Here is a 27,300-nt window from a genome sequence, read left to right on the forward strand (position 1 = left end):
ACCTTTAGGGTTGGCTTATTTGTGCTGTCACTGCAACAATATGGGATGGATTCGTTAACAAACATATTATTAATTTGTATAACGTTATTGCTTTCGTAATATATCTAATACATTTAAAAAAAATTTTCAATTATTTTTATCTAATTAAATGAGGTATGGTTATGAGTTTTAAAAATTTATAATTACCAAACAGCGAACCAATGCAATAAAATAAAAATTTTCTTATAAAGACAATTATAGCACTCTTAAATATAGCTCGTTGAATTTTATAAATATTTCATTAAGTCTTTTCATAGTAGATAAAACAGTAAATTGACGAAATAGAATTGCCACAATATTAGACTCATAATTTATTATTAATATTATTTAGAGTTAAAGATTTTAGAGCTAAAGATTTTTTATTTTATAAGAAAATTACTTAATAGTTTTCTTCTTTGTTTTTTTTTATATAAGCTTCTAATATTTATTATTTAAAACATTAGCAAATTCAATTGTAAGCAAATTGTATTTATGAAACTCCATGTTAACTACATTGATTGCATAACAGACTCGATTGTAAAATCATTAAGATTAAATAAGATACAAAATACATTAAGATTAAAAGGATTACAGTACATTTGTCTGGGAGGATCTAATAAAATCACATATGGAATTGCAATTTCATTGGACTCTAATGAATTATCTGTTATAATAAAATTAATGTAAGCGTGAGATGCATGTACTTATAGAGGAGATTTATATACTTATTATCTTATTCATAGTGATTTTATTTTATTATTTGAACTTATGCTTATTGGCATTGTAAAATAATTTAAATATATTTTTGATGACATTATTTAATGCCTACTGATGCAGCATTTTTGTGAGTAATTATTTAAAGCTACGGAACTATAAGTTACAGGACAAACATGTTATTGTCATCTGAAAGTCAAGAATAAGTATGTCGATGGTAATTTTTTACAATATTGAGAAAACCTTACAAAAACCTATGCCAGAATAAAGAAGTATAGGTGTAAAAACTAGCTATACAAACTAGGTAAAAAAAATTTAATTTCGTCTTCGTTTTAATTTTTTGTAATTTTATTATTGTTATTTCAGTTCCAATCACTTATAGGATGATAATTTTTTAAATGATACGAAATTGAGAGCAATATAATCATTAGTGTAGATAATTGAATTCATAAGAGGCTCAAAGCTCTTTTTCATTCCTTGTTGTCCTCTATTTATTCTTCAACTAATCAATGCTATAGTGTAATAATTTCATAGTTTATAGCTGCCATTATTGCATTATATATTTGTACTCAATATAATATAACATCAGTAAATAGAATTCCCCAAAACGATGAAGTCTGCAAATGTAGAATAAACAAAGAGTTGTAGAACAGAATTAATGGGCATTATTTATTAATTATTTATTAATTATTATTTAGGTTAATAATTTTTTTTAATTTTATTCGCGTTCTTTAAGCAACAGTTGTTTCAGATTGAAGTAATACATATTTAAATGCCATATATATATATATATATATATATATATATAACGGTTGTTTTTGCTTTGTTGTAATATAATAAACACAATTTATGCAATGATAATAAAGGTTTTAACTTGATAAAAACTAAATTAATTGAATTAATTAAAATTTTTAAATTATGTACCGAAATGGAAGAAAAAATAAGATCAATAAAATTAAATTAATTAAAATATTAATGCACGATTGAAGATTATATAAAATGTTAGTTCTATGATTTTAAATGATTTGATTCACAATAAAGTTTTAGTATATTTTGAAAGATATAAATCATTAAATAGTTTTAAATGTGTACTTGTAAACTAAAGTTAATTTAATTACGTAAGCGCAGGGATGGAATTGGCATTGTATTTAGTGCAGTCATAAAAGCAATAGTTTTTAAGTTATGCTTACGAAAATGTACTATAAAATTAAATTTAAATACTATTTGAAAAAGTACTTTAAATCCTAAATTAATTTATAATTTGTATCTTATTCAATTTATTTGTTTTTTTTTTTTTAAATTATAATTATATTATTAGATACATTATTATGACTACAAATATATAATTAAATTAGTTTTCTTAAAGTACTTTTGTACAAACTTTTAATATGATTTTTAACGGCATTTCACTTACAAACGGCAAATGTTCTTGAAATATATTTATAAATAATATAAAAATCGCACAAAGTATAAAGTATGATAAAAATTGTAAGAGAACTAACATTATTTTTTATTTAATAATAATCAGCAATATACAATTACTTTATATATTTTAAAGTCTTTCAATGAATGTATATTAAATATATGTATATTATAATATACATAAATAAAATTTCTGGTCGTTAACATCGAAGAAGAATCGAGAATAAAGTTATAATGTATATTATACAACTATTCTGTCTGAATGCTTTTTGACACAGGTTTTGTAAAAGAAGTAATTATTTTTTTTAGACTTCTTATGCTTGAGTGTTTTATTAATAAAATTAATTTTTTAATTTAAATAAAATAAAGTATAATTTTAATAAATAAAAATATGTACTATTTACTGCATAATAAATATATTTCAATGCATAAAATCAAATTTCAAACTCCGTAGGTTTTTAGTGTAATTATCATTTAAATTATATTAGAATCTAATGAATAAAAAAATTTTCAGATAATTCTAGTTGTGATTCTTTTACATAACTTATTCAATGAATTGATCCAGTAGTATTCATCATATTGATAATAATAATAAAATATCATGGCCCGTTATTATTTTCAGGTTTTATAATGATTTTCGAACATGAAAAAAGCGCGTTATCAAAGCAGAATATGACTGTGGCATCCATTTCCACAACTGCCGATGCTTCGCAATATTTGGTTCATTCTCTGCCGATTGAGGGATGCGTCTATCGAGGCGAAGGAAATGCTAACCTTGTTGTTGCTTTACCATCGGTAAGTGTAACTGTAATAGATGGTACCCGCATTTTCTGTTTAGTTGTTTTTATTTTTTTATTTTTTTTTTACGTCTTATGTTTCTTCTATTTCTTTTTTGCTCAATGTCTTCAGGTGTGCTTTCATGTTTCATTGCCATCTTTACTATTATCCAGCTCATTCTTATTTTTAAAATTTATTTATTTGTTCTAGTATGTTATTTGCGAAAAGGAATAATTACCTGTAATATTAGAAATGAAGCGAAATATTTCTTTATTTTATCATTCGAGTTATAGTAAAACGCCTAATTTAATAGTATATAGCGTAAATTAATTTTGTTATTCAATGTTCAAAAATTTATGTATAGAAATGACATATCTCATGTACAAATACACGTGTATAAATTAATGATGTTTTATTCTTTATATTAATTATTTTAAGATTTTAGTATTGTTCTTGAATTAATGCTTGATTGAATATTTTAGGAGTTGATTAATGAATTGATTGATCGGAAATTAGTTTGCTAACTAATTCCAAGATAGCTTATATTATATTATATATTATATAGTGTTTATATATATTATATTATATTATAATTATATAAGTATTATTTACTGTAAATGATTAAAATTATTTAATCATTTTTCGCAAATATAATTTCAGTTATTATTAATGGTTATTGCAAATTTAATATTTTTGAAGGAACACAGTATTATATTTCATTTCACAATTTCTCGCAGTTTTTCGTACACAATTATTAATAAAGATACATAACAATTATTATTATTATTATAAAGTATTTATTTACTTATTGCATAATGATATATGCAACTACAAATGCAAGATTAATAATTGATTCTTACAAGTAGAAAATTAATTTCAGTTTAAACAGTTTTGTTGCTTTCTATTTATATATAAAATTAATTCTTTTAATAAATAGGTATTTTTATCATTTAATTCATGTAGTTCGTGACGAATCCAATGGAATAAAATTTTATTTAAATTTTATTATTTCGCCTTTCTAAAAGTTAATACAAGATATAAAGCATATATGAATTAATATGAAGTTATTCAAGAAAACTAATTCTATAAATTGACTCGGATTATTTTTATCTTAAGTTTTTAATGTTTTTCTTTATATTTAACTTTGTATTTAAGTTATTAAAAATTACATTCATATTTCATTAAATCTGTATGCTTCTCTCGTTTTATCTTTATTGGTTTCTTTGAATGTATAAAATGAATGGTTGAATTATACCTTACTGGCTATTTGGTATCACTGGGTGTTTGATTTAGTAATTATTAGTATAATTTAATAAGATATGTTTCTTTTTTTCTTTCAAGAAAATAATGAATTTATGATTCAGATTAGAATAATGACTAGTATTTAATAATACCTAAAAATAAAAATAGTATTTTACTTATTGTCCTAAAATATTGACCATGAAATAAAAAATTAAGGAAAAAATACTAGATTAATTTTTTTATTGGCGATAAACTTCATCTATTAATTATTATGGACAGTTATTGAATCCATCTTTTTCGAAAACTACGTTACAAGTTCAATTATAAATCTCAATTATAAAAATTAATTTACGTTTTCAAAAAGGCACAATTATGCACTAAAATATCGTTGCAGTGGATACTGTATTGAAAAAAAGGGATTTTGAATAAGAAACGTTTAATACTTTGCTCTAATTGGAAAAAAAAACAATAAAAAAGAACAAGTGAGCGAAATAGTAAATTTTTCTGAATTAACTTGAGCGGCAAAGGCAGCATCAACAACGGAATGTCGCTGCGTTTCTCTCTCTCTCTCTCTCTCTCTCTCTCTCTCTCTCTTATGTTTGAGCTACAAAGCACCCGGCCGACCTGGTTCTTTAACCTCTTGGGTCTGTGTAACTTTTGTCGTCAACGACTCCTACTTCCTATAATGCTCATTTCCTTTTTCTTCGTCGCCCAGTCTCAGAATCCATAACGAGTACAGTGTCAATGGCCCAGAATGCCTTTTTTCGAATCTGGATTATGGCTTCATTTCTTTATTCTCTTTATACTTATAGCTGCTTCTACTACCGTTCTTATACCGTCTCTGTTACATATTTTTCGCTTTGCACATACAGCTAGAATAGATTGGAAATCGCTTTGGTTGCGGTTGCTTACTATGACCTCAATGCCTTTTCGAGTTCTGTACAAGCATATTCGCAAATAATTTTGAATAACACTTCTTTGAATTATTATTAAACCCTTACCTTACCTTTTTTAATCTATATGCTTTTTTGTTTCAAGTTATCATATTACAATATGAATGCTTAAGTAACTTTTAATATATTCTAATGTAAATTAAAAAATGATGCATTTATATTTTGTAGAACAATATAATAAAATATATGCAATTTCAATAATTGTATTGATACAATTGAAACAAAACGATTATAATTCTGTGGATATTTTATTGCATTTATAATTATGACTAAAAATGGATGTTTTAAGTAAAAACGAAGATAATATTGACAATGAGATATAATCGACAATGAATATAATCTAAACTTTTAAAATATTTTATTAAAACTAAAATACAATAATTTGAAATAATATATAATAATCAATATATAACTTTACTTTTTAACCTTTCTGTGTCTACGATTAATCAAATATTTTTATTTTTTTATTATTTTAGTATTTATAGATTCTGTATTTAGAAAAAAGTATTTTCGTATCAACGATATTGAAGTACAATTTAATTAGTTTTTGATGTATTTATAATTTTAGATTTTTCTTAGTGGATGCAACAACAATCATAGTTTCATATTTAATCATTGTCACCCTATAATTATGTGAACCATTTAAATCCTATTATGAATTTATATTATTTAAAGTATTTGTTTTGCAGATGCCATAATAATGATTTAGGAAATATAATTGAGTAGTAATAAATTCGATTGCTAAATTAAGAAAATCTATGTATCTGGAATTATATTAGTAAATATATATTAGTACTTTTTACAATTTTTATACTAACAATATTGAAAACATTCTCTTATATAAAGTGTTTGGTAATAATTTAAAATTTTAAATGACTATAGTCTTAGATAATTATGAATTATTATATTTATAATATAATGGTTCTATTTTTAATACAAATTTAATTTTAAATTCTAAACTTAATAAAAAAAACTCTCAAAATGCTAATCCAATAACCTCTATTATCAAATATAATTACAATACTTATATAACTAAATAAGATATTCATATTTTCTAAATCTTTAATTACATTAATATAGAATTAGAACATTGATAAATTATATTATTGATATTAATATTAAATAATAATCTGAAGTAAAAATTAATTAATTATGTACCGAGAAACTTTGCCGAAGTTTCAAATGTGGCTTCTTGTTCACTACATTATTAATTAATAACAAAGATATGATAAATTTCTATGTTGCTTTGAAATATTGTAATATATTTATCTACATTAATTTCTAATACAAAATATTTTATTACATTATTAAAGAATACTTATAATTATAGAGAACCGTATTTTCTTTAATAAAATAATGTTACAATTTCAAACAAATAATTCATTGATTTTTATTAAAGTTGATTAGAATATGATTGGAGTGCGTACAAAATTTTTGAAATCTAAATATTAAATTATAAGGTTGTAATTGAATTAATATATTTATAAATTCTAGTTTATAGTTTTTACGCAAGTTTAGAGAATAATTTTTTGAAAATATTTTATGGTAATTAGTAATATGGATATAGTATTTAAATAATATTATTATAAAGATTTAATGTAAACATAATAATTGTAAATTAATAGTAAATTATTGAGATCTTATATTAGATTTATTAAAATGTATATCCATGACATATATATTGTGGAGAATAGATAATTATGGTTTTTTCTATATTTCCATTTCATAATAATAAATATATGTATTATTAATAAGTATGTAAGATATAATACATAAATTATAATGTGTAGTTAGAAACAGATATTTTATGAAAATTGTAATTTAGATAAATTAAAAATGTTTAAAATGTAGATGTTTGAATAATTTTATAATATTAATTATACATTATTTTAATGTATTAAATACAAATAATACTTTTGGTTGTAAAAGCATAGTAACTCTTGTTGTCTGAAAATATCATAACCGAAATTTATGCAAATTAATTAGATAAATATTTTATTTTTTTAATTGACATATTTTTGAACCATAATTAAAAATTTTTACTGTTCAATCAGTCATTAGAATTACTGACTTTTAAGTGATCTATAATTATAGATTTAAAAAATTCATTAATGATTCTTGGTGATTATTGACGTACTTATACATAATTATAGGTAAACAGAAGCAAATAATAACTACCGAAATATACTCTGATCTACTTTATTAAAGGGTAAGGCGATTTACCTAAATTAAACCAATTAAAATCTTTTAGTTTTAATTTTATAATCAATATATAATGCGGAATTAATTTCTGTTTAAATATGTGTTGAAAATAAGATTCTTAACAGCTATTTATTCCAAGCAGACTTTCAGCTATTTGGAAGTAATTTTTATCAAGTTATCGAGAATAAAACTCAGATAGATGTTATGTGAATATGATTGTATATAGAAAAAAAGTAAATTATATGCTAGATGCCATGTGAATATCGCATTACATAGAATGCTTCAAATTATGAACAGCACTGGATTGAAAAGCGATTAACTTACTATCCAATTTCCAATAAAAAAAAAAAAAAAAACAAAAAATTGATTGCCAATGTGCTCAGTTCAAGCGAATGGATTAAAATTTGATGTTGAACATGGAAGCCCGACAGAGCACAGCTTTCCATTGTGAAGCATCCGCTTATTTCAATATTAATTCATAACGATTAGGTTATCCTAACGTAACGTGACAAGTGAGCCCGTGATAATTATCGGCATCACGGAACTGTCTGAAATGTTTCTTCTCGTCTCTTATTTAGTGGCTCGCACTCTGTTTATTTTCCGATTGTTGATTCTGATTTTCTAAATATTTCTTCTTGTGCATTGATAACCTTACACGTTTTGGAAATGCTCACATTTTACCAAAATGTTACGCCGTTGTTGTAGAGGCTCACTGTTGCTGCGACAAAGATGTACTACCGTCTGATCGAGGATGGAATTATTGTGCAAGTGTGCCAAACTATTTTTTTAATTTAAAAATGATTTTTATTTGACAATTGGTTTACGATTGGCTTATACTTATTGCTACTTGAAGTCGAATGAGGCTTCAAACGCTCGGATGTTTTTGGTTTGCGAAAACATTCGCTCAAGACTCGGACCAATTTTACGATGACATAATGATAATTTGATACGCGTCTCTATGCGAGCTTTTCCCCACTTATCAAATCATTGTTATAGCAAAATTCTGTGAACCTTCAATATAAGAACAAGCAAAGCAAGGCATAACACTAAAGCCAAGAGTTAACAGTTTAACGATAATGTACCAGAATTAATAATGTTTATTACAGAGTATAATACTATACCAACGTGTTGAAACTTTTTACGAAGTATCACGTTTGTTAAACTTAATAAAACTAACACATCCTCTTGACAACTATAATTATACAATTATAATAGCGGAGAACCTTACATCGCACCATAATAGTAAATACTCTTGAAAATGTCGATAAGAATAAATGTGCTTTATGATAATTATCGATGAGAAGCATACCTTAATACGATTATTTCACTTACAACCAAGTTTCTATCGGACAGATCAAAAAGCATTTGTGAAAAGGAGTTCAAGCGTATAGACGAAATAATATTTATGCTAAGTTAAACGGGAGATTGATGAGAACGTACTCTTCGATTTGTGACGTATGCATGCATACCCTAAAAATAGATAGAAATTGCTTAGTCGTCGACGTATCTGATTTTTATGTAGCACATTTCTTATTTTCCGAAAGTGGTTAACGACAAAGTTTAATATTAGGCCGGGCATGTTTGAGAATAAAAAATGAGTACTATTGGTAAGGCATGTCTGATGTTACCGATGGTCCTATCAAGAGCGGTGGAATAGACAAAAAAAATTAGTTTCGTTTCGTTTTCCATACAATGGACATTGTTTAAGGAAATGGAGCGATTATATTAATTGTCAAGTCACTGACGTTCCAACTGTTTTTGATTTTTTATTGGAGAAGGGATACGATCCGCGATGTATTGTAGAACATAAACTCACGATGTTTAACAAATTCTATTTACTTTGCATTGTACTTATATTTGCTATATGTATTGTACAAATAGAAAAGAAGCTTGACAATTAGGCTTATTTTATTAATGACAATTCAGTAAAAATTAGAAGTATATTTTAAATATTCAATTGAATTTTTTGGTGATCCATTAAAAAACGATGGTTAATAATGTGAGCATAGTATATGTGGTATTTTGTCAAATATCAAACATTGCATGCAGGTATTTAAAATTAAAAGGATGGTTTTTAAAGATTTCATACTAACGATATGCTAGTTATTGATTTAAGTATTTGGTTGGTCCTACGTTAACTATCATTATACATTCGAAATTAACCTAATTCTTTCATGAAACTAATAAGATTTTCGTTGCTATTTGCAGAACTTTACTCGCTGAAAATTAAAGGCTTGGAAGGATTTTCTTTAACTATTTGAATTATTTCTTGTCTATTTCTTGTCTATTTTTAATTAAGTCATTATAAGCATCATCACTTGCTAATTCAATTATTATTTTTTTGTAAAAATGTAAATATTAACAAGTTTTCATGATAACTGTTTACTAAATTCATCCTCTCTCTCTCTCTCTCTCTCTCTCTCTCTCTCTCTATATATATATATATATATATATATATATATATATTATTGCATAGCACAGAATGTTCATCTTGTTCTTATCTGTTCGCTCAAGTAAATGATTAAAGTTAGCCTCTCATTATCGTTAAATTGTGCGGTCGTTTGACACTTGACGGAGGGGAGCAAACGAAAATGATAATGGACAATATTTGAATGATATTGATAATAATCATTGACCGTTGACTGCTTGTAAGTTTCTGCAGTTATAACTTCGTTCTAATAAAGTCTCTCTGAAGTTTCAAAAGTTTACAAATAGCTGAAATAGGTTTTACTATGCATTATCCTAAAACAGCTAATTGATTAAATACAACTTCCATTACCGTGATTTTCCAAACTTCTTGACGAAATAAATAAAATGGTAATTAGACCAATTGTAATTATTCACTCTGAGGATTTGTCACGATACGTAACATTAACATTTTTATTTATTAATAAATGTATGCTTTACTTGGTTTATGCTGTACACAGCTTGTAATTTAATGTTTCACGGCAGACAATTTATATTTATTGGTTCATTACATAGTAGTTATTTATAATTTCGATTAATAAAAATGCTTTAACTATATATAAATAACTGTATTTGAATTATAAATTTAAACTGAATAATTGTTTACGAGAATACTAAATTGTTTATACTATCAAATATAGGTAAATTATGTATTGGTAATGAAAATATAAAACTTTGATAAAATTTCATAATAAATATGTATAATTTTATATTATAAGTATTTTTATAAATTAAAACTGTTTCATTTTCAAGTATCTTATCTCCAAATGTTCAAGATATGATTTTGAATCAATAATAATCAAATAATTTATATTACCATTGAATTTCATTGATTTTGGAAATTTGGAATTTGGTATACAACTTATTTGAATATAAATAAAATTATTTTTTATCTATTTATTTAATATTTGTGCTATTTACTAATTAATTTCTGTATGTAGATAATATTTTTAATACACCAAAAATATAAATCACAAAATCCTAAAAATAATTATATTATATAAATATACTTTTAATTTATTTATGATATTTAGTTTTAGAAATATCACATATTTCTACTTAGAAAAACCCACATTTTAATTTGTATATGTAACATATTCAAAACAAGTATTAAACAAAATCTTAATGGTTATATGGTAAAATTCTATAAATAAATACTCTAAAACCTTGTAAATATTTTATTGATTTTAATAGTAATTGGCTTAATATTTGTTTGAACTTAACTTTTAATGACAATAATATTCAAATTTTATCGTAGTTTATTATTATACATCCCGAAAGTGTGTCCGATATTTTGTGTAAATTACAAAATTATATAGGTATTTTTTAGTATGAATTCAAGTATTTTAATTCAATTCATAAAGTGAAGAAAATTATTTTATTTTATACGATTTTTAATACCGATTCGAAATAAATTTTTTTTATATCATAGGAACTTATTTATTTTAATCACTGATTATCTGTTTTGTTATAAATAAGCATGATCTTTTAGGTCGATCATATTTATTCATCATCAATTAAGAAACCTAAACCTAAATTGGAATTCCATTTATTTGAAAGACAGTATATTTATTTGAAGTTGTTTATTGAAATACCGAAATCATAAATTTATTACATATCATAATGATTTACAATGCATTGATCATTAAGAGATTATAAATATGTTATATAAATACGACTATTTTAGCATCTTTATTTTCCCCTATTTAATTAATTTATAATCGTAGAAAATCGATATTTTTTTCAAATACGTAAATGTTTTTAAATACTAAAATACGTATTTAACCCATGGCTGTAACTTAACAATTATTTAACTTTGCCAATTTCATTTTGATTTAGCAAGCTGATTTAGTAGAAATTATGAAATGAATTTAGGTATATTACTATTTTTATTTTTATTTTCCATTGTTTATCAGTAATGACGTAGTCCTATTTAATTCTTTGGATATTAATTTAAGTGGCATGTATTTATTATTATATTTTTATGTCTATGCGTATATATTTTTAATGCTTTTCATTTAATATAATATGTATATTTATAAAACAGAAATTTATTAAAAATATAGAATAATAAAAATAAATAATGTATGTCTAATTTGAGAGAAAGAACAAAAGTAATTATGAATTATACAATTTGATCTGCACTTACAAAGAATTATACAATAAAAATTGTTCAAGTTTAGGATACTGGATATGTATATATATATGGTAATTTTACAACTATCCAATAATATGTAACTCGAAAATATAATAACTCTAATTGTATTAAGATTAATTAATTAATTATAATTAAGATTACAATTAAGATGTAATATAAAGTTTTGATCAATAAATGTAAGAAAATTAAATCTTTTACAGAATATTATGTCATTATGTCAAATTTCCAATTTTTATTAATACAAAATTTTGTGCAGGTCTATAAATGATATTTTTTTAAATATTGACTTAAAATATGAAAGGGTATTGTAAAAAGTATGCATTTTCTTTATGCATCTTCAATGCGTTGTTATAATTGTGTGTATCGATCAGCTGATTAACGGGACATACGCATACATAATCTCTTTCATTTACATATTGAGAGTGATGAATTATAAATTTGTAAAATAATATATATCATATAAATTAGTTTGATTTACTAATGTATGTTATAATACTAGAAATCTTTTATTATGCTTTTTTCATATTAGGCAATTGAACAATACACCTTTGTTATTTAATATTGGACAATTATAGTTCTTTTTATTTAATTTTTACATAAAAAATTAAAATAATATAATGAATTATATTGATATAAATATTTATTAGTTAGATAAAAAGGTATCCATCTTTGTGATGGAATATTTTAACAATGTATTTCTTAAAACATCGATCTTTTATTATTTCACATAAATTTGTTTTCCTAAACTTGTAATATCAGTATATTTGTGTCTCATACACTCTTGTAGTATATATTTATCCTTATCAAAATAGGAGCAAATATAGTATGATATATACTTATTCTAATATTTTGTGATACTTTATTGTATTTGTACTATACGATTATTTTATTATAATTGTATTATACGAACTTGAATTTTAAGTTTAAAATTTTAAATCTTTCAAATTCAATTATTGTAATATCGACTAATATTGACTTATAATTTTAAATATGTTATTAAATATTTTTCACAATTATCTAAGAAAAATTGAAATCATTAATTCATTTAATTAAGTTTTATTTCTTATTTCGAGATACTTAAACACTTTGTTTATAAATTAATTTTTTAGCATTCTTTCGAAAGACTTTCTTAAACTCCTTGTATCATCTACATAAAACTATTTGAAATTACATTTTACTCATATTTTTAGGCTAAAAGTATAGCCAAGAAATACATAAGAAAACAATGCGTTTGTAAGAAATGCAATTGGAAACAGATATATTATTTTGTTAATATCGGATAATCTAGCTTAAGATATTATTATATGAAAACTAACGAACACAATATAAATTTATTTGTATAATTCCGATTTTTAAAAATTAAAAAACAATAAAACAATAAAACTTTTATCTCTCTTTATTGTATTAACAATTATTAGACGACATTAGTGAACAAGTCGATTGTATAAATCATTTTAGAATTGACATTTTTTTTACTTTCAAAGACTAGAGATTTAATGTTAAGTAAACATATACATATCACGTATATTACTTATGTCAATTATTTAAAAAACAGAATCAAGAGTCTTAAGTTCCTAAATATTTATATTTAAAATATAAGTAATACAAAATGATAGTTTTAATTCAGCCAAATAGCACAGCTAGCTTAGCTGATCACGTACATTGAAGAAATGAGAATTATTCCTATATTTGTAAATTCCAAGAGGCAGATGATGAAGGTGAGGTGAGTCGATGGTTTTAAAAGTGATGCCGTCTTTTTAGCTAGCCGACGACTTGCATCCGGTGTGTAAAACCTCGCCCTGGATAATCTATATCAGCAAGAGAGCACATTTTCCGTGAAACCGGTCGACTATTTTTTGCGCAGGCATTCCGCGTCACGTGCTACCATCAGCATCACGAGCAACCGCATGTGCTTTTCTTCCCGGTTGTCGTCGTTTATTGCAAGTGACGTTATTAAGGGTTTAATATGGTTTTTGGAATGACAATGTGGGCTTGAATAAAGTAAGCGTTTACATGGTAATTAAACAAGAATTCTGAAATCCCTTTGCCACGCTGATGCATTGTGGATTGGGATGGTGCTCACGTAGTCATTTCAACTCTTGGAAATTCAAACGAATCAGGTTATCATCGACTTTGAATATTACAGTACAAGCACTTGGTGGCGCTTATTGTGAAATGGACGATCAATATTCTTTTATTTGTATCGCTACTCGGCCCCTTAAACAACCGTTAGATGTCAAATTAAATATTTTGTAGATACCAATTGTACTGATTTTTCAGTTATATATTTAATTAGAAAATTTGCCATATTATAGGGTAATTTGAATTAAAACTTTTGTTTATATTACAAGTTGTTTATTCCTTTAAGTGTAATACAATCGTATATATTTATGAAATAAAAAGAGAATAAATATTAATTATATTAATGTAAGAAATATCGATTTACATTTATAATTTCTAAACAAGACAATCTGAATAAATAGTTTTACATTAAAACTAACGTTTTATTTTTATTAATACATCATTTATTTTATATAACACTTAAAAGATACAAGGAAAAAATTTAATTTATATATTTCTTATTAATTTAGTTTCAAAGTTTGAAATTATTTTTTTTAATGTAAACAAAATTTTGAAATATATTTTACTTATCAATTAAATTTTTATATATACATACTTATTTATTTCTTCACTGTAGTAGTTGCACATGAATCATTGAATACACCGTCGATTATAAAGTGTATAATAATATGTATCTGCGTTATGCAAATAAGGCATATTATAAATATATTGCATTGTAGTAGTTGTCTTTGCAGATACTTATAATTTAATGAATCCTTTATTTTGTTGAAGCTTCCATTGATTGATCCAACATGATATTTTATAATCGACATATTGGTAATAAAACTTGTTTTTAATAATATTTTCAATAATATTAAAAAATATATATTTAAGTGTATATATATATATATATATACTTGTATGATAGAAAAATAATTATATTATCTTGGTTTTAAGAAATTTAAATATTTCAATTTTATTAAAAATATTATAATAATTGCATTCTCATTCTGATTTCAAACATTTTCAAAATATTTGTTAAATACATTAATTTTTTTATTTGCGATATTGTAAAAAAGATGAAATGTTATTATATCTTTGATTTAATTTTAATAATACGCTTTAATAGTTATTAGATTTGATTTTTTTATTACTACGTCTATATGTATGTAAATGTTTAAATAAAAATAGAAACATCTAAAGACATCTTACACAGAACAAGTGAGACTTGTAAAACTTAAATTTTGACTGCTGCTATATGAAATGTATTTTATTTTCTTTAGAAAATTTAAATATTGAAGAGGAATCTTTGATTTAAAAATTTTTAATTCCTCTAATTATAAATAGATTAATAAATAAATAAATACATATGTGTGTGCGCGCACATAGTAAATATTTTTATGTGAAGTCATGTAAAATAGGTTAATATCTATTATATAAGATAATTATTATCTATTAAGAAAATGATTGTGCTTTGGAATTATTAGGTTAAAAAATTACTTCAATCATTCTGCGATTTAAAGATTTAGTTAGTTTAAAGGTATCATTTTTATAAATTATACTATTTTTATTAATATTTAATTTTTATTAGAATTATATAAATTGTAGTTAATATTATATAAAATATATTGACTACATTAATTTCAAAAAACTCGAACAGACTATTTTTATACTCTATTAGATTTTGGAATAGAATGATTTCTGGATGTACGAAAATCTTCATAGGCTGGCTGATTAAGTTAATTATATGCAACGCTATATAATTGTAATTATACGTTTCAATAAACAATTAGATATGGATTTTAAATTTTTTTTTAATTTTCAGTTTAATAATACAACCATCAATTAGTTCTGCTAAGTTGAAAAACAATATTTATACAGCTAAAATAAATGTTTTAAATATTTGGATCTAATTACCTTGATCAACTTATCGGTCATTTAATTAATAACGACTCTAATAATGTTAACGGTATTTTTAACAAGTAATATAAAAATATTTAAATACTATCATATAAAAAATTTCATTCATGTTTATGATAAATAAAAAGTTAGTATAAATATAAATAAGTATATATAAAACTTATAATTATTTATTAATAGTTTGATCATTTAAATGTTATATTACTATTTATAAGATTCAAATAATTTAAAAGATATAAAGAGAAAAATCATAAGTACTGTTAAATTATGTTAATGACGTATTTGTTACTATGTTAATAAATTTGGTTTCAATCGAATAAGAAATACTGTATCAATTCAAAAGAATATGTAAAAGAATATATTTCAAAACATATTACTAATTTTGATTAAGTAAAATATTTAAATATTTAATAGAATAAATACAGCAGATTCTTTTGAAGGATATTTAACATAAATATCACGAAGTTTTCCATTAATTTATTGATATTCATTATTTTTCTCTTCTATTCATAAATTAGGTAATGGTGTAAATTTATTGTATTTGAAAATAATTTTATTATGGTGTTGTATAATATTCAAAGGCAGACATTTCTTTTTCGAATGAAAATTTCATATTTATTAACATATAATATTTATTCTGCAATAAGTGTGTAACTTTTTCATTTAATTTTTAAACTCAATAGTATTTTATGTGTATTAAAATGCGTTTATGTTTTGAATTAAAGTCTTATAAAAACTCAATATTTTTTTATGCATATTATTAATATATTAAATCATAAAGTTGTTAAGTTTGATGCAATGTATAATTGCTTAAATTACTGTATAATTATGTAAACCATCGCTGAGAATTGAATTATTTTCTTTAAATATATTATAATACAAAAATCTAAGAAAATAATTATTATTTCTTAAATTATTTAAATTTAGACTTTAAAAAAAAACAAATATTTATTATACATAGGAATTTCATTTTAACTTAATACAAGGATAGGTGATTTAATATTAATTATTAGTCTTACATATTAATTTTCTTATATCTTGAAGGATAACCTTAATCTTCTCAATTAATCATATTAGTAAGATTTCGATGTCTATAAATGAAATTGTTACATATACGTCTGTATATACAAAATTTGTATAAATGTAGAAATAAACTTTATTCTTTGTTTTATCATAATTTTCTAATTTATAATTCATGTCTTCATTACAATATTATTATTACAATAGAATGATTAAAGTACATTATTCTACCTAACCAATCTGTTTTGAATTAAATATAGGATTAAACAAAAAATGCATTTAAAATATCATTACCTACATCTTTATTTAGAATATTTATTTGAAAGTATAAATACCAAATTCTATAGTTTATCAAAAAAGTTGTACTAAGAATATTTTAAAATTTATATTATTTCTTTATCTTTTTAATAAATAGATTTATATATAGTGTAAAACTTTTATAAACATAAATCTATTTGATGTAATATAATAAATGATTTAATATATTAAGTGTCTTTATTGCAATATTTGATTATACCTTGTTATATTCAGTAAAATTGATGTGCATAATGAGTTGCCAACTTTAATTAATGTTAATAATAGAATAGATTGATATTAAAAATTTTATGAAATAAATAAGTGTTCATAGATACTATTTTTTTTTATTTTCTACTATAGATTTAAGCATATAAATCATTGTAATTCATAATAAACAAATTAATCTTTTTTTTAATTATTCGTGTAATGCAATAATTAATATATATTGTGCTAATCGTCTAGAGACAATCAGCAAGGTTTTGTAACACATATTTAACATAATATTTTAATATTTATTATAATTTTAATACTCGTAAAAAAGACATTTTTGCTGATAAAAAAATTGAATGTATGAAATAAAAAAATAATATTTTCTCTAATAATGAAATTTGTATATTAATATTATATATTAAAAATATATTCATATCAGAAAAAACAATAACAAACTTTATGAAATTAATTAAAATTGACCTGCTATTCACTGAGAATTATATTTACATTATGTAGATTTATTAGTTATAAATAATTAATTAATAATTAGATAAAAACATTAAATGTAATATTTAATAAAATATTTAGTATTATAAAATAATGTATGCAATTTGGAATTTTTAATTACTTACTGTGTTCAATTACTCATACTATAAGTATAAATATTAAAATATTTGTAATGCATAAATTAAAAAATATTATCTAGTAATATATTTGATATGCAAATAGTTTTTTATAGCACAGTCGCAGTTTTTTCAATCAAATAATAATTTTTTTTTATGAATTTGAACATATATTTGATACATGTAAAAAATGTTGATACATTTGATACATGTAAAAAATGTTGATATACGAAAGTATTAGTTATAATATACTATTTTTAGACATATTTTTACATATTTCCACATTGTAATAATGTTGTATTTTTGTATTAATGTAATATTGTAATAATATATTATGTAATTTCAATCTAATGAAAAGTATGAGTTAAATATAATAAGTAATAATCTAATAATTAATTTTTTAATTTTTGTTTTAATGTACATTTATTTTTTATTAATGAATATTGTTTAGCACTTCAATACATATAAATATACATACATATATATATAACTGAACTTAGTTTTCTGAAGTTACTTATTTATTAAATAATGTTTAACAACTATATCTTTATATTACATAATTGATCACTGTATAAATATTTTAGAATATTTTAATATTGATAATAGATTCTGCGTAAACAATTTTTTAAATTTATCAAATTTAAATCCTTGTTAATTAAGTTAATTTCATATTATTTTTTTCTAATTAAGATTATGAATAAATTAAAAAATTATTAAGGGATAAATATAAGTATATGAATACATAATAATATAAGTATATTGCAGAGTAATGGATTAAACAAAATACGTATACAAAGTTAGTTAAAGAGTCGAAATTTTTAATTTTTAATCATTAATCGTTAGATAAAATCGAATAAAAAGTGATTATTTTATTCAGTTTAATAAATTAATATTATGGATTAATTGAAATGTTAAATGGAGTTGTCGCGCAATAAAGAAATATACGATGATTTAAAAAAATGTAAGTTTTTATTAAGCATGGATTCTCAAATAGACATAAACAAACTAGTAATTATTAACTAATGTAATTAATAAATAATACTATTTTTCACAAGTAATTATATCAATATATTTATTTAAAATCATAAATAGGATAAATTTTATGGCTTTATCCATTTCACATGGAACTTATTTAAATTCACTTTTCTATTTAAATATTAATGATTTGTTTTTATTACTACCAAATATTCTTGATAGTGATTACTTAATTAATTCATTATATTGATTATCTTTGTATATTGTATATTGTATCTTTGATTCATTATATTGAGTATCTTAGCTTACGTACAACTATTGAAACTTATTAAGGTAGGATAATAATATTTATAAATAATAAATGAAAGAATTAGATGAATCAATAATGTCAATTTTACAATTCATTTTTGTACGTATGAATTTGAAAAATGAACCGTTTAATAATAATTGATTTTCTGTGAGACAGGAACGCAAGGTAATTCGACTGAGGAAGTCACTGCCCAGTGAGTTGAACGTCGCAGAGAATGTCCGTCGTGTCTATCATGAAGTCGCCTTCATCAGAAACGTCATTTCCGCTTTCTTCGGTTGCTTTGTCTGTGTACCCGAGATTTTGTACTTGAATCAGGTGGAAATTTCTAGATTGTCCGAAAAGATCCATCCAGATCGTCCTGGTAAGAATCTACTATTATGTAATTTATTTTGCTCCTTCGCTTTCATAATGATCTCAAACATTTTCATACTGTATATTTAAATTAGTTAGTTGAATTCCAATTCTTAATAGGTCTGCGGTTCCTCTTAATTTTGACGCATAAGTTTATCATAAAATGATTTCTCATTCTTGTTTCCATCCTTCATTCTGTTGAATAACTTGAATAAACATTTCTATAATTTTAATATTTGTTTAATAATTAAAATATTTAAATAATGAAAGGCATTGTCATTATATTAGCAAAAATTTGTAGCAAATAAAAACGTTATATTGAAAATTAAATAATACAGTCATCATAACATTAATTTAATATTATTATGAATATTTATTATATAAATATTTATTATTATGAATAAATACTATGAATCAAATTTAAAATGAAAAAATTTTATTTTTACTAAACTAAAATAAGAAAATAATCACGTAATGGAAAAAAAATAACAATATCGCTGTGTCTATTGGTCTGTTTGTCACTTTCTCTCTCTCTCTCTCTCTCTCTCTCTCTCTCTTTCGTTCTCTCTTTATTTCTTGCTTGTTTTCGTTTTTTTCTAATTTTTGTGGTAATACTGACACAGCTGTAGAATCCGACATTGCCTAAACTCTATTAGTGATAGTAACTACAGAACACATACTCATATAAATAAAGAGACTTTAAACGCAACAAATATGCTTTCTCATCTAACTGGAAAGATTATTGCACTGACTTTGTAGCTAAAAAATTAATACATTATGATAGTTCTAATATATAAAAACATGATTTTAAAGTATTCTTTTATTGCATCATTTGTAAATAAAAGTACTTAGATAATCATATAAATGCTTCATTTTTGAGAAGTAAATAATTAAAATATATAAATCAAATAAACTTGTAACTATTATCTTTGGAAAAATTCTTGGAAAAATTCTTGGAAAAATTCTTGGAAAAATCCTAGGGAATAATGGAACTTAATAACAAATCAGTGAACTATTTAAAACGATTTTTTATGCACTAAAATGGTATAATTAATTATACTATATTCCATATTTTTCAATTCATAATAGAGTTATGTAAAATTTAATGTTCATGCAATTATATTGTTGGTGTAAATGAATCTAGGTACATAATATGAATAAATATTAAACGTCAAGATATATAAAGTTTATTATCTTAAGACTATTATGAAATATAAATGAAATTTAAAAAGACAAATATAAAAACAATTTTTTTAAGTATTAGCATGAATTATTTGCGAGGTTTTAATCGAGAAGTTTCATGTCATTAAAATTTGGATCGAAAAATTAAAATTACATTGTCTTATTCGAATTTGATAAGAAAAATTTTTATAAACTTTTGTAAGAATCATTCAACATTTATTTAAAGAAACTTAATTTTTTAAATATTTGTCAAAAATAATTTTCCATTAATGAAAAGCTTATTAAATTTTTATAAATAAAATTTAACTGAATCATACAGATACATTCATGATTTTTTAAAAAAGTATATAGATAAAATCATAAAACACTTAAAAAAATAATTGTATTAATAAGAATAACTCAATATTAATATAATATCTAGAAATTGTATCATTTAATATAATAATTATTATTATGATCTGTGAAAATTATATTATTTTAAATTTTAAATCAATATTAATTTCTCAAGAATAAAAAAATTGTTATTTAAAATTATTATTGTTCTTATTTTCAAATATTATATTAGGTAAAATATAGTATATACTTTTCTACAAATAATTAAAACATAATCTATTAATTTCTAGATATCTTTTAAAATAACTAATAAATTATTAATAGCAAATTGTTTATGGATAATATTTATAGAAACATTTTGATTCGATAAATTTTAATTTTTAAAAATAATAAAAATACAACAAATTTTTTTATTTCATAAATACTTAATAGTAACAAATCCATTTAATTTACACTCAAATTTTTGTTTTGTAGTATAGTTGAAGTAGTTGAGTTGTAGTATTGAAATATGCTATTAAATTATTTGTAAATATAAGAATCATATTTTTTATATAAATAGAAATAATTAGTAAATTTATTCAAATAAAATAAACTACATTTCGATCCATTGTTTAACAATTTTATTTACAAAATATTATTATTAATAGCATGTGATTCTTTTGAAATATTGGATGCTTAAATTGTTTATTGAATATTTATTATTCACAAGAAAAATGATTTGCATTCGTATTGAAGTTTTTCGATTAAACTATACTTTTGTTAAGTAAGAAATATTGAAATAAAAAATGTATATGTAAATAATATTTGGAACTATTGTTTATATTGATTTAAATATCTAGTTAAAATTTTGTTAATCTTTAACTAGAATTTGTATATAATGGCAGTATTTAACTTTAATCTGTAAGATATATTATATTAAATTATGTATGCAAATATTTGAACTACGCCTATTACTTTTGAAATGATTCGACATTCGATTAAAGTGTTTGTAAAATCCAGATTTTGTAATGATATAATTCAAATTAAACAATGATACTCAAAAGAAGAATTCATAATAAACAGATATTCAACAATGAACTATATTTTGTATTTAAAATTTACATAATCTATAAGTATATATATATATATAATTAAGTATATTTGAATACATATAAAATATCTTTCTTTAAATATCATTGTACCTAGTAGCTTTCGTCCATTTCATATTGAAATAAAAACTGAATTAATTTTTAATTTATTAATTCTCTTTTAATCACCATACTATTTATTTAATGTTATAATACGTATTGTAGTACCTTGTACTTTCTAGTATTAATTTATGAAAAATTCGATTAATAAATTAAGCTAAATTATTGTATATTTAAGTAAATTGGCATTTAAAGAATAAAATGCCTTTTTGACATATCATAAGAAAATTTATATTATAAATATCATTTTAATATTATTTATTAGTATTAGCTAAATTAATTAAAATTCAATTACAAAGATACAATTTTTTTGATATTTTAAATAAGAAATTATTTAAAATAAAATTTAATTAAATACAAAAGTTTTTCACACAATTCTATATTGTATAACATTTCTAATTCAAGCGCATATTTTTACAAACGATAGTTAATTTTTAATATTGGAAAAGTTGTGAAAATTGTCATGGACAAGAACAAGATTGAGAGATAAGCGGAAAAAATATTGTATATGATTTATACGTTTTATTTTGAGTCGATTAAATTAATATGCTCGTATGGCTATTATAGGCTGATTCGTCTTGATACGCCGGAAGAGTATGGTCAATTCGATGTGACTACTTATCTTACTAGCTATATAAAAACTATGACTCTCTTGACAATTAGTAATATAACTATCTAGTAGTTATTTGTATCATTTAAGAACCTTAAATCACACGTTTTATAATATCACGTCGTTTTACGATTTTTCCTAATTGAATTTCCGAAAATGTAGAAAATTTGGTTAGTATTCTTTTTCCTGGATCATTACGATTGGATAGTCACCTGACAATCACTATTTTACAATATAATTATTGAAAATGTAATGCCACGGAGTTCATATCATACTGAGCACTTCTCCTTTTTACTCACTTTTCGTTCAGAATAATTTCGCGTTCGACTGCCTCCTGGATTTCTTGGCTGGCGGGCTCAACCGTAGTACGTATTCCTCGGTAGTGCGCTAGGAGCGGAAAGAAGAGGATGCCGAAGGCAGTAGGCCGTGTTGCCGGACCGGGACCATTTCCGGAATGACAGCCATGTTGAGAGGTTGCAAACAAATCAACTTTTTGCCCGCTACAATTCTAATTGTTCCTTTAATTACCTTCTAACTTGACTTATTCTTGTTTTTATAAAACGTATTTCTAATAGAACTCTAACATAACTTATCGGAATATTGTGCTTTGGAGTATAAATGGAAAATTTTTCATTCTATGTCTAGTGTTCAAATATCTAATGAAAATTGTCTTAGCTAGTTTGTAGATATGCATGATAATTGCTTTATTACTTAATCAATTGTCCATATTTTTGTACTAAGTTTAAACGTATTAGACTTGCACCGATAAAAGTACTAAGAAACATAATTATTTACAAACACGAATTAAGGTGATCCTAATTAATATTTTATGAAGGCAAAATTATGTATCTATTAATCTATAATAAGAAAAAATATATATACTATATATAGAGCGAAGTAAAAAGGTTCTATTCTCCCAATCAGATAGTATATTATCGAATTGTAGGTTTGGGTGAAGATGTGGCATGACATTCTGTTTCCAAATGACGAAATCCGCTGACAATATCAAAATCTCTGAGGCTACTGTTTCACGGCTACATTGGTTAAATACACTATTGAAATTTTGACAGAGCTAATTGGCAAAAGCATTTATTTATTAAATATAATTTTACATTTAAAGTTATATGAACTTTAAAAGATTAATTCTGCAGAAATTATTGACCATTTGAAAATGAATTAAAGTTGTCTTTATATTTTACAAAATTCGTATATGAATGAAACCGAATTTTAAAGATTCTTCTCCATTTTAGTTTAATTATTAGGTAAAAAGGGGATTCTCTGAAATTTTTCTAAAATATGCATATATATATATATATATAAATCATCTGGTTAAAAATATGTTTATTTAAAAAAGAATACTCTTAAATAATCACTTATGTTTAAGAATTTTTTATTTTCAAAGATTATTAAATGGTGAATTTTTTAGTAAAGTTATCTCATTATTTAGGAACATTTAAAATTTGGCAGGAAAAAACAATAGCAATTGGATTTATGGTTAAATGGTTACGGAGATGCTTACGGAGATGGTTTAAACAGCATAAAATACAATAAAGTAATACATTGAAAATATTAATAATCACAATTAATTAAAAATGTTTAGAAATTATTAAAATTCTTTTAATTTCTTGATTATTTATTTAATTAATATATATATAAAAAGAAAACAATACTTATTTATTCTGAAAATTACAAATTTTATTATTTGTTCGATAATGTGATTAATAATTTAAATTTATTTAATTGAATACGTGTTTTGTAAATGAAAAACTTGCTCTAGAACTAATATGGATTAAAGTGATTTCGAGTGTATTGGAATAAAAAGTATTTTATTATTTATTACAAAATCAATAAAATAAAATAAAATATATAATAAATTTAATTTTCTTATATATTCTTAATTTATTAAGTTATGAAAATATAGAATAAATTTTGATTTAAAGTAAATTAAAATTATTTTAAAGCATTTCTTCATTAATTTGACAAAAAAATTGTTACTAATGAATGATTGTTTTATATTAAAAATTTATGAAGTATTTTAGATAATTCAACTAAATGTAAAAGTATTATTGTCGGTATATTATTTATATTTGATCAACTTCTCAAAACTGTCCGACCAACAAAAAATTATTGTTCAAAAAGTATTTTTAGTTTAACCATAATAGCACGATAAACAAAATGAAAATGTATTACTTATTTTATCGTAATAGTACTACTCAACACAAGAAAGTGAATTAGTGTCCAACAAGTGGTAAGCATCGTATTACCGAGACAGCCACTTCCGTACTTCTTCAGATCTCCTTTTCTTTTATTCCTCATTCTTTTCATGATACAAATAAGTCGTTCGTGATTGAAAACATATATTAAATTAACTCACCGAATAGTAGTATTTTCACTATTGGTCAATCAACATACACTGTTTAGGTTAATTTCGATGAATGATCCGTCTGGTTTTATCTAGTTTCTAGTTCTGTATGAAATGTGATATATTTTTTTTAAAGTCCAAGTTTAACAGCTGCTTTTCAGGCAACACATAAATATTGAAATTATGTGAAGTAAATTTTATTGAAATTCTTGATTTCTTTTCCATGCTGCAAATATAATGTAACAACATATTGTCATAATGAGCTTTTATATCAATAGAATTTTTCTAGAAATAAGATTTTTTAATTGTAAGTATTATTTATTTTTGTAAAATCTGTTTTTAAAGTTGACATAAAAGCCGGGTAAAGTAGCATCTTGCCTATATAAGATAAATTGTATGTTTTAAAACTTTTCTAATACAATTATTTAATGTTAATGTACTTTGAGAAATAATAATAATAATAACAAAAGTTTTATTGGAAAAACTTAATTTTTTACTAATAAAAATAATTTTAAATCTTGTTTTTCAAGAATTATGAGATAAAAACCTTTAAAGTTTTATATTACAAACGATTGTTTTAAATTTTTAATATATTCATTGTAATTTTTAGAAAATAGAAGTAATTTTTTTTATGCATTAGCCATATCTTTTGATTATTATTTCATTTTCATTTAAAAAATTACTATATTTAAGAATTTTTACAAATGCTTTAATATTATAAACTTTAAAATCAAATTCTTCACTATCTTAATTAATTATCTAAACTCTGATAGAAATTAAAAACAGTTATTAATATTTAAATAAAACATTTATATATTAAAAATGGCAAAAAATGTTTTTAGATATTGGCAGAAACCAGAAAAATATTCATGATTTTAGGTAATTTAATTTAAAAAATTAAGATACAAAGATATTTTGTAAATATTTTCACAATACTTTTTATTTCCAAAATAAAAATGACCAAATTATGTACATATTAATATATTTATATATTTATATATAAAACTATTTATATATTTGTTTTGAAAAGTATAATTCATAGAATATTAAATGGAAAATTATGGCAGTTTCAATTTATCGCTCAAATATTATTTTATAAATATTTCTTTTTATTTAGTTGTTTTACTTATAGAATATCTTGAATGAGTTTGCTATAAAATATAAATTCTATAAAATATGATTGAAAAATTTTAAATACATGGCTACGATATGTATTGGAACATACATAATTAATTTTACAATAAATTTAATAAGAAGATAATATACAATCAATTCCAAGTTGCTTGTATTGAATATTTATATTATAATTAATTGATATATTGTTATTATTAAAGATAATATTATTATTTAATAAACAAAAAAAATAGGCATATACTGATATGAATTATCATAGATAAAAATACAAATATCAATCAATAAAAGCCTATATATTAAAATATCTCGATTTAACAGAATGTACATAATAAATGTAAAAAATAAGCATTAACTGCATAAAATTGACAGTATGCAAAGTTTTGTTCGTATTATATTTCACTAGATAGGGTATCCTTAAAGACTTATTGATTATTTATTTAAAAAATAGTTTATGTGGGTATTGTTATGGATGTGATTCATTCTTTAAAAGAAAAGGGTTGAAATATACTTATTTTTGTAAATGTTTTTAGTATAAATTTAAGCAATCTTTTGAATTATTTATGCTGCTTGTGCGTCAATTCCAAAATCGGGTGTCGAATGCTCGACTTGAAAACGTAATACGGAATGGCGGTGCTCACGACGATTAGCACTGCGCATTCGCTAAACATATCGATTCAACTACTTTGAATACATTTTACTGTCCCTATAGAGCAACGAAAAGAAGTGGATAATTCTACTTTAGATTCTCTGATTTTCTAGTACTTTGAAGATTA

General features: G+C 22.6%; 1 protein-coding gene across 1 annotated transcript in view; it reads left to right on the forward strand.

Moving 5' to 3' along the window:
* The first annotated feature begins 2,780 nt into the window (after positions 1 to 2,780).
* The window catches only part of Ipk1 (Inositol phosphate kinase 1), a 36,767-nt gene continuing 12,247 nt past the window's right edge, over positions 2,781 to 27,300 (forward strand). The window contains exon 1 of the mRNA XM_011501842.1: positions 2,781 to 2,949. Coding sequence (XP_011500144.1) covers positions 2,785 to 2,949 — 165 coding nt within the window. The 5' untranslated portion in view covers positions 2,781 to 2,784. The remainder of the gene's footprint in view (positions 2,950 to 27,300) is intronic.

This window comes from Ceratosolen solmsi, unplaced genomic scaffold (assembly GCF_000503995.2).
Source record: "Ceratosolen solmsi marchali unplaced genomic scaffold, CerSol_1.0 scaffold10, whole genome shotgun sequence".
NCBI classification, from domain to species: domain Eukaryota; kingdom Metazoa; phylum Arthropoda; class Insecta; order Hymenoptera; family Agaonidae; genus Ceratosolen; species Ceratosolen solmsi.